Consider the following 10,365-nt stretch of genomic DNA (forward strand, 5'->3'; position numbering starts at 1 on the left):
CATTTTAAGATAGAAGATGCACTCTCAGGGAAAGAAGTATCATATGGCATGGGGCAAAGCATTTTACTGAGGAAAAAGAATAGCCAGCTTTGGCCTGCTGAAAATTAAAGTACGTAAACACTGAAAAGGCAACTTCATTTTTCTTTTGTGGCATTCTAGACAACCAGAATTTCTTTCAAGCCTAAGGACTCCTTGGTTTCACATTCGTGGCTCTTACAATTTTGTACCTTCCTCTCCTTCCGCCCTCCAAAGCCAGGCAATTCCAACTCTCTTCATCACTTATTCTGTTCCAGCCACACTGGCCTCTTCACTGTTACTCCTACATACTAGGCAAATCTCCTGCCTTAGCACTTCCTCAATTCCCTCTGCCTGGAATACACATCATCCATATACCCAATAAATGGCTTGTTCCATCACTCTTTCAGGTCTGCATTCAAATAACACCTTTTCAATAAAGCTTCCCATAACTATCCTATCTAAAAATACATACACATACACACATACACACATACGCATACGCACACGCGCACACACACACACACACACCCGTATTTTCTATTCCCCTTTTCTATTTTATTTTTCACCTTAGCCCTTATCACCGTCACTAACAGATACTTTCTGATCTTGTGCATTAATTGTTCCTTCACCAGAATATAAGCTTCATGATCACAGATTTTTATCTATGTTCACTGCTATAGCCCCAGCATTTAGAATAGTGCTTGACAATATATTAGGTGCTCAACATGCTGCATGAATAAATGATACAGCTAGCTGCAACACCAAATGTAACTAGCAGATGCTGCCATCAACACTTCATATACTAGTCCGAAAGATTTCAATTAACAGATAAGATTTAGGTTATTTTACCAAACTGTGCTCTGGGTACTCTGGCAATCCCTCAGAGGCAAGTGTGAGGGTAGAAAATGAAAGCCTAAGCAAGCAGAAAAATCCCACATTCATCTGTTTTATTCATTAGATTTCACATAAGATTTAATCTGTAAAGGATTTAGCAACCTCAAAAAAATCTAAAATCACTGAGTTGTATACAACTTAGTTTCTACTTTTTACATTTTACTTATTTATTGTAAATGAGAATAACCTAGGTATGATGTTTACATCATCCTTTAGAAAGAGGTCAAAATTAGTATCTAGTCTTATTTAATAATCTGCTACCAAAGCAATAAAAATTTACTACGTATTTTCTAATTAAACAAGCAGAGAGCAGATTAGTTTCTTTAAAAAAGGAATGACAAAGAAGTGTAAAATAATGTTATTTCATGTAAAAGAACATATGTAAACTAAGTGGAGATTAAGATCCAAATCCCATTACCATAAATACCTCTGTAAGCAAAAATATCTCCCACCTCACATCAAATAGCATTATTTGACAAAACAAACTATAGTATTTTATTCAGAACCTCATCCTGAAATTCATTCTAATGTGACTTAACTGGCATAACTTTTTAAATGTTACATGTTCCAATAAAAAAAAAAAAAAAAGAGCACACCTTAATGAAGTTACAGATGGACAAGCCTGTCCATACAAACCCATCTGGCCACAAAGAGAATCTGAAAAGTAGAGAAGAGTTAGTTATCAGATGTTCCAAAGTAAATGAAACTATAAATCATGGTACAGTTCTAATTAAAACACTCTGAAAACAGAAATAGAAGGCTAAAATATTCACCATTTTCTGAACACGTACCCATGTGAATCAAAAATGTAGTAAGAGGGATTACACTGAGGAAGACAGACATACCATCAAGCCTAAGAGAAACATGCATATTGTAACTATAACGTTCCAAGGAGCTGAAAACTCACATGCTAATGTTATAGAGATAGTGTATCCTAAATGTTTAGTAGAATCTTAGGGATTCCAGAGAGTTGCCTAAAGACTACTAAAGAGCTAAGCACTCATATTCCAATTCCCACATAATTGTCCCCCACCCCATCTACTTGTCATCAAAGCTGTGCTACCTTTATTGGTTTCACATACTGGACTTCACTAAGACTTCATTTGAAACAGCTCCATTGCTTCAAAAAACAAAAAGTTAAGACTAGCACTGAAACAGTAGGAGCTTTGAATAAGACAGTTCTAGGTTCAAACTGCAGCTGTGACACCATGAGACCTTGAAGAATTTATATACCCTCACTCAACTCAGTTTCTTCATCTGTAACTTGAGGATAATACTATATATCAGGAATAAATTGCAGGTTTCTTCTTAGAATTAAATCAGTGAATAAATGTGAAACTGTCATTTAGCACTACTATCTGGCACAAGGATAATCCACAAATGTCTACACATAACATGAATGAGAGAAGTTGGAATGGTATGTGCATACACATGTGTATGTTGCACAATTGGTGGAGATGGTAAGCATTTGAAGAAAACAAGTTCACTCTGAAGAAATCGGCTGCTATTCTCAGTTCTAGCCACTTGCTGCTAAGCATGACTACAAGTCCAGTGTTGTAAGATATTCTCATTTTTCCAAAAAGAAAAAAAAAACAAGATATTCGAATTTTTATTTTAAATCTGATTTTTATTTTCAAAATACTATGTGGGCCAAACAAAACACTGGATTTTGTCCCAAGTTTATAATCTTTGATATAGAGGCTGACTTTCCTGTATCTAACTGTCCCTGCATGCACTGAAAAGAGACACACACTTCTTTTTCTGCCAGAATGACAGAATAAATATCCACATGATCACTGAGAATAACAAATGCTGGATAAAATATCTTTAAATCTTTATAAATTAATCAATAACCTGAAAGAAAATAAGGTATAATCAAGGCCAAAAACTAAGTGAAAGGAAAATTAGAAAAGTATGCAGAATACTTAAACCAGCTTTCATTCACCTTCAGCGCTTTTTGCCAAACCCTATAAATTTCAACTTGCAATTCCAAAGCCTACTAGGGCCCAAAGTACTAGCAGCAAAGTCTAGGTGTTACCGAAGAGAACTGGAAGGAAAACTGTTTCTTAATCTTGGCACTGAGTGCTGTTGAGGGGTTGGGGGTATGATAGCTTATAATAGTATCTCTTCTGATATTCACAACCATAAGCTAACCCTCACCTATATTATGGTTTTAAAGGCTTCACACTTAGAATTTTGTTTACGGTAATTCTCAAAAGGTAGTGCCCCCCACCCAACCTTAACGGAAGCAAAGGCAGATCTTCTCTGAGGATCTGCCTTTGCTCTCAGCCTGGAAGAATTCCCACAGATAAGGTTCCAAAACTAATAAATTCACAATCAAAAATCACAAAATTCAGAAGGAAGCAAGCCACGCAGAGTGAGATACAGCTGGAACATCAGCTGGCAGAATCAAAACCTTAAAAGATTTTAGATACGGAAATTACTAGACACTTTTCTCTACCGTTTTACTTTACAGGTGATTTACCTACTCCTGTATGCAGATGGACCTTAAATTTATAGCTCTAGCAGGGATCAATTTCCTGATCTCCAAACATTATTATCCAACACTCCCTCCTGGAAAACTCAAACTTATCATGTCCAAAACTGATTTATTTCATCATCTTACTGTGCCACTTTATCTAAGAACGGCTTTCAGGTTTCTAGCCTAATCCCTTACATTATTACCTTTGTTAGAGCAGCACACTTCTTTCCAACTCTTGAATTCTAAGCGTAAAGACTTCTCTGAACACTCCTGGGCTCTTAGCCCACACTTCACCAAAGAGGTAAGTAAGAAACGTGGTTAGTGGGTACAGCTAACTCCAAAACTCTACATCCAGACTCTAAAAGTAATCTGGGGGTGTCTGCTCTGCTGACTCTAACAATCTAGTCATCAGGTGGGCTGTCCTATGGTCTAAATTAAGTTCTGCTGGGTGGGAACAAGAGAATGTGGAAAGTTAGCCAGCCCATTTGGTTCTTACACCTAAGCCACATTCTACAATATCACCTCATCAGAAAAAAGGTATTCCTCCAAAAGTTACCATATGACCCAGCAATTCTACTCCTAGGCAGGGATACACACACACACACACATACACACGTGTGTGTATGTGTGTGTGTATACCCAGGAGAATTTACACATATGTTCACACAAAAACTTGCACATAATGTCCATAATACTATTATTCATTAATAGCCAAAAACGTGGAAGTAAACCAAATAACCATCAACTGGTAAGCGGATAAAAAAATTGTGGCATATCTACACAGTATCTACATAACTTACAATGAAATATTATTCAGTCATAAAAAGGAATGAAGTACTATTACGTGCTACAACATTGAGAGCCTCATGCTGCATGAAAGAAGTCATACACAAAAGTCAAAATATGGCATGACTCCATTTATACAAAATGTACAGACTAGACAAATCTTAGAAATGGAAAGTAGATTAGTGGTTGCCAGGAGATGGGAGATGGGTGATGGGGGTGAGGAGTGAATGCTAACAGGTTTCTTTCTGATACGATAAAAATGTTATGGAATAGTGGTGACAGTCGCATAACCTTGTGAATAAAAATCTTTAGTATAAAACCACCGAATTGTACACTTTAAAATGGTGAACTTCATGGTATGTGAATTTTTATCAATAAAAAAATAATTTTACAAATGGTAATATTTCATTTTTCACCTGTTAGTTCTTGTTTTATTCCTCCGTCAGTTCAGAATTCAGGTAAAGGAAAAGGATATTATATACTGAGTCCCCTAAATAACAACACCTTTAGGGTCCCCAATTAACTACCATTTACTACCAACTCTAGTTCCTAGATATCTTTCTAATCTGCTCTGGCTTCAATGCCTTAGTTTCTGTTTTCTTCATTTTAATCTAGATTACTGCTCCTAAATGGTGTCCTGAACCTCAGGCTGGTTAACTGATAAATCAAACATATGTTGATCTTCTTCTCTCTACTCAGGAAATAACCAGCAATATGGAAATCTCACAAAAGACAGCTAAAGTTCACAGTAAACCAGGAAAATCTCAAAGTGTCCTCCAAATTACAAACTCAAATCTCTGGAGCAACTACTGTTGAACAATTATATCAACTTATTCAATTACATCCATAATTTATACAGTTTAAGTTGGTGCCAACAGCACCTCATAGCATTTTCTCCAAATCCTCTGAAAACCAACATGCAAGAAAGTAAGTTTGTGTTGAATGACACAACCAGAATATGGGTAGTAAAACCAGTCATTTACTGATGGGTATGTTTCAATAGAAGCTAATGTATTATAGCCTGTCACCAACAGAAGAATATGGAATTCCTTTTAATATGAGCAGTCTTCAAGTGTATATTAAACTGAATGACAAACTATTCACATTTAGGAAAATGTTTAACAAACTAACAGTTATATAATACATTATTTGAGAGCAGGAGGTGAAATGGGACTGAGTATTTTGAAAAAGCTCCCAAGTAATTCTAATAAGCCCTTCTCTCTTCCCTCCCACCCACACAGAGATATAATGCTTTATAGTTTATAAAGAACTTAGAGCATTTATGACTTTGACTCAGGATCTAGATTGGAATCTCAATTGTGACCGTGGTATATTGTTAACTTCTCTAAGGCATAATTTCCTCCTCTATACAAAAGGAAAAATTCATGCCTCAGTGACTGTGACAGTAGCTTGAATGAAAACACAAGGATAATACCAGACAAAAGAATTAAAAGTTTGTTGAAAATCAGTGCTATAGCACTACAAGTCAAGAGACAATTGTTTCTTTTTTTTTTTTTTTTTACTTCTGAACTCAGCCGATCTTTTAGAAGACTTAAAAGTAGAAAATTCACTAGCATCCATGAAGGAATAACCCCTTTGATTCAGGTTGACTGAACACTGTGAATTGTTACACCATGAGTCACAGGTGATCATTAAAGCAGTAATGTAAATAACCTATGTGTTAATCAGCCTGAACAGGAGAAATCTGCCAGAGAAACGACTAAGAGGAAAAGAATCTTGCTAAATGAGTAGCAATCAGCTGTTCATCTCAGCTCCACTAGCTAACCTGGAAGACAGCAGTGCAGCGTGAGCTAAGAATTGAGATCTCAGTCATATGCTCTCAGAAAGCAATTAAAATCATGTGAGATGATCAATTCACCACAGGAGTATTAAAGGCAAAAGAAAGGCCAAACTTCTTTAGAGAACTCTAACAGATAATTGAGAGAGAAGGAAATAGTTTAAAAAAAAAATGAGAAAATTGTACTAGAGATAGCAGCACATGAGTTAATAGGGGGAAAAGGCAATAGCTTTACATGTAGATCAAGATGGTTGTAAACTGAGAAGAGAATATAGGCTTTTCAAAGATCATTAATACTATAAAGGGTGGGTTTTGTGGACTAGCAAAATCAAAAGTTAGACCGCAGCGGGGTTAAAGATTAGGAGTGAGAGGGAAATAAAAGGTTATCTTAAAAAAGTATACAATGAAAATAAATGGACAGTGAAATAGGTCAAGCAGAGCAGAAGACAAGATTAAGAAATCAGGAAAGATGACAAATATGCTAGAATGCTCATCACATTATGTCCCTTGTTTTATCTTATCTCTTGTCACCATCTGATATGACTTTTGTTAACTGTTTTTCTCCTACTAGAATGTAAGTTCTATGAGAACAGAAACTTATATCTGTTTCACTTTGTTATATACCCCAAAATCTGGTAGATGTAGTCAGCAGTCATATTTGTTCAATTAATGAATAAACCAGGTTCAGGTTCCTCAAGAGTTGGAAGGAGAGAGTAAACTTAATATAAGAACAATTAAGATATGACTGAAAACTCACCAGATCTTTTCAATATAGTCTTTGTATACATCACTTCTCTCTGCCTCCAAGCAAGTAATTTAGGACCAATCTACAGTTAAAAGAGCAAGTGTCCAGAATATAGAAATAACTTACAACTCAATAATAAAACGACAGCCCCATTAAAAACATGGGCAAAGATTCTGAGATATAGTTCAGGGGTAGAGCATTTGACTGGGAAAAAATACGAGCAAAGGTTTGAAGAGACACTTCTCCAAAGAAGATATACAAATGTCCTATAAACACATGAAAAGATGTTCAACATCATTAGTTATTAGAAAAATGCAAATCAAAACTACAATTAGCTATCACTTCACACCATCTTAAGATGGCTGTAATCAAAAGGACAGACAATAACAAGTGTTGCAAAGATGTGGAGAAACAAACTCATACATTGCTGTCGAAAAATGTAAAATAGTGCTGCCACTTTAGAAAACACTTTGGCAGTTTGTCAAAAAGTCAAAACAGTTACCATATGACACAGCCCTTCCACTGGTAGGATATATATCCCAGAAATGAAAACATACATCCACAGAAAAATCTGTACACAAATGTTCATAGCAGCATTAAATCACTAATAGCAAAAAAGTGGAAATAATCCAAATGCCAATTAACTGATGAAAGGATGTTACACCTATATAATAGAATACTATTTGGCAATAAAAAGGAATGATATATGCTACAACATGTATGACCCTTGAAAATACACTAAGTGAAAGAAGCCAGTCAGTCACCAGAGTACATATTATATGATTCCATTTATATCCAATGTCCAAAATAGGAAAATTTATATTAGTAGTTAGACTGTAGCTTAGTAGTTTAAATTAGATTAGTAGTTTCTTAGAGTTTGGGTAGAGGGGAGAGGTATTAGGTATGGGGTTTCTTTCAAAGGGAGAGGAAAATGTTCTAAAATTAAAGTACAGTGATGAATATACAACCCTATGAATATACTAAAAAGCAATGAATTTTACACCCAGGTAGGTAAATTGTATGGCACTGTATATGAATTACATCTCAATAAAGCTGTTTAGGAGCAAGTTTAGAACCATCACACACAAATGTTCTTGTTCTGTTAAGTTCCCGCTTCTTCCTTCACTAGTGTCAGAGGAGCCACTCTCATTCCTCAAACTGAACAGGGAGAGGAGAGTAAAAGTAATGACTTCATCAGTAAGCAACTCTACTATAGCAACTGTTTTCAAATCTATAACCCCTTGAACCAGCAGGAAAGTTTTTTTCTGGTAGACTCCACTATTTCCAAACCATATTGTTTATTAATTAAACATGTTTAATAAAGATACACTTATGGTTCATAAAAAAGTTTTCTACACCTATATAGATCCTGAAAAAATTCTACAAGAAACCACTCTACTACTGTCTATAAATCAACTACTTAGGCTATATACCCTTTCTCCTAATAACAGAAGATGAAAAAAAGCATGACAACCAAGAATCAGTTTTAGCTTCTTAAGACTGTTTAAGAGTAGGAAGTGTAAGTATGAACTAACTGCTTCTTTACCCTCCACAGTTGAGGACTAGTGTCAATAAAACAGGTGGTAAATGTGGGGGAGGGAAAACTTCTTGGCCAAACATCACAGATATAACTTCTTCCAAACCCCAAACCTTAACTTACTTCCTGCAATTTATGTAAACAGATCACGGGCCACCCTCTTCAAACCAAATCATAACCCAAGCAAATAACATAAGATTCTATTTCTGGGTCTGTCATTAACTCACTGGATAATCCTGAAGCTTCAGTCTCTCTACTTTGCTCAATACCTTAACCACAATTTCCGGTCCCAAAATCAAATCATGTGGACTAATAAAGAACTTTCCCCCAATTTGTAGATTTTTTGTGGAAAATGACAAAGGTATATGAAATTAAATCACATTATGTTTAAATCACCTTTATTAAATATACGTAAAATGTGAAAAATTCAAAAGATTATTCAATCCAAAAAATGTTGAGCTCTTCTATTTTAAACTTTTAAAAGTATTCAAGAAACAGTGAGAATGAGCTTTCAGAGGGCTGATGGGTTTTGAGGCTTTAAATTTAAGCTCAGTTATTTTTAGAAAACCAAGATGCCACCTCTCTGGATCTTGTATCTTTATATTGGGCATTTGATTCATGTGTTTTGCCTGGTGTAATTCAAAGCAAGAGATCCTACCATATCCCTGAGAAGTAAACTGAATATATCAGAACATACTGTCAGAGGAATAACATGCTGCACTGCAACTGAAAAGAAAGGAAGTTATAGTCTACACTGATAGAGCTGTTTAACCAAATAAAATTACCTATCTGGTCTCCAATGCCAGTCTACAAACCACAAACTTCATAAGAATCATTTCTAACCTATTACTGGAAAACAAGGGAATCAATTAAAAGTATCTCTGGTGATTCTGATAACACAGCTTGTTCAGGAACTACTGGTTTAGAACAAGGACAGCAAACACGTTTCACATCACTTTGTCAATTATGCTTGACAGGTAGTGGCTATCTGAAGTGCTACACTGAGAAAGTCCTCTCTAAGCACAACCAGCCATCAGTAGTTTGCCAGGCACATGGTGATGGGGAAGGGGCAATGTGTGAACCAATATCTGTCATCTGTGTTTTTAGACAACTGAATGGGCTTTTTTAAAAAAGGCTTTTGGGTAATAGAAGAGACTCACATCTGGATTACTGATTTTTAACCAGAAGCTGTGGCTGACACTGGGAGGGTAGTAGGCAGCAAGAATGGCCCACTGATATATGTAGTAAGACTCTCCAAAAATACTTATTACGCTTCAAAGTATATGCAGAAAAAGAAGACAAGATTTCTGCTCCTAAAATGTCTGAGAATAATCTCGTCTGAGAAATGAAAATTCTACACAATAATATAAATTTGGTTTTAAAAAAAAACAGGATGTTTGTGCCTTGAGGCGTTCCACTTCAGGTAAAGGTGGGAGCTAGTAGGAGTATTGAGTGCCAGGCCAAAAACTGTATAGGGAAAAAATGTGAGGTTATATAATCAAAGTATAACCCATTGGAAGGCAAATAATCTGCTTCATGTTGTTTCTATATGCATCTGTCTCTACCATTGGATCTCTGGCTCCTGGGGGCCAGGTACATGTTAAATTAAACTTTCTATCTCTCACAATGCCTAGCACATTTTGTACATAATAAATGTTTTGAAATGTTTGCTGAATTGATGTAAAGAAAAAGTCTTATAGATATTATCAAAGGAACAGTAACAGAACTTGGTAGAGACATAAAGGGTCAAAGGAGTAGATGGAGTGAAATTATGCCAAAAAGAGTAGACTGTGTTAGGTTAAAAGAGACAAGAAACATAACTAAAGGTAATGTGTAGACCTTGTTTGGGTATTGATTCAATTAAAAACCACTGTAAAAAGACATTTGTAAAAAATTGAGGACATTTTATTATGAAATGGATATTTGATGACATTTAGAATATTGTGAATTTTGTTAGATACGATGATGGCATGTGGTTATATAAGAATATGCCTATATTTGCTAGAGACCCTTGCTGAAGTTTGTAGGGGTGAAAAGACAATGTCTATGATTTTCTTTAAAATACTTAAGCAAAAAAGACAATTAAGACATATGTGGCAAAAGTT

General features: G+C 35.5%; 1 protein-coding gene across 1 annotated transcript in view; it reads right to left on the reverse strand.

The window, feature by feature from the left end:
* FOXJ3 (forkhead box J3) overlaps positions 1-1,569 on the reverse strand; it is a 91,110-nt gene extending 89,541 nt beyond the window's left edge. The window contains exon 1 of the mRNA XM_006903993.2: positions 1,509-1,569. Coding sequence (XP_006904055.1) covers positions 1,509-1,552 — 44 coding nt within the window. The 5' untranslated portion in view covers positions 1,553-1,569. The remainder of the gene's footprint in view (positions 1-1,508) is intronic.
* Positions 1,570-10,365: the final 8,796 nt, after the last annotated feature.

The sequence above is a fragment of the Pteropus alecto genome, unplaced genomic scaffold (assembly GCF_000325575.1).
Source record: "Pteropus alecto unplaced genomic scaffold, ASM32557v1 scaffold170, whole genome shotgun sequence".
In the NCBI taxonomy this organism is placed as follows: domain Eukaryota; kingdom Metazoa; phylum Chordata; class Mammalia; order Chiroptera; family Pteropodidae; genus Pteropus; species Pteropus alecto.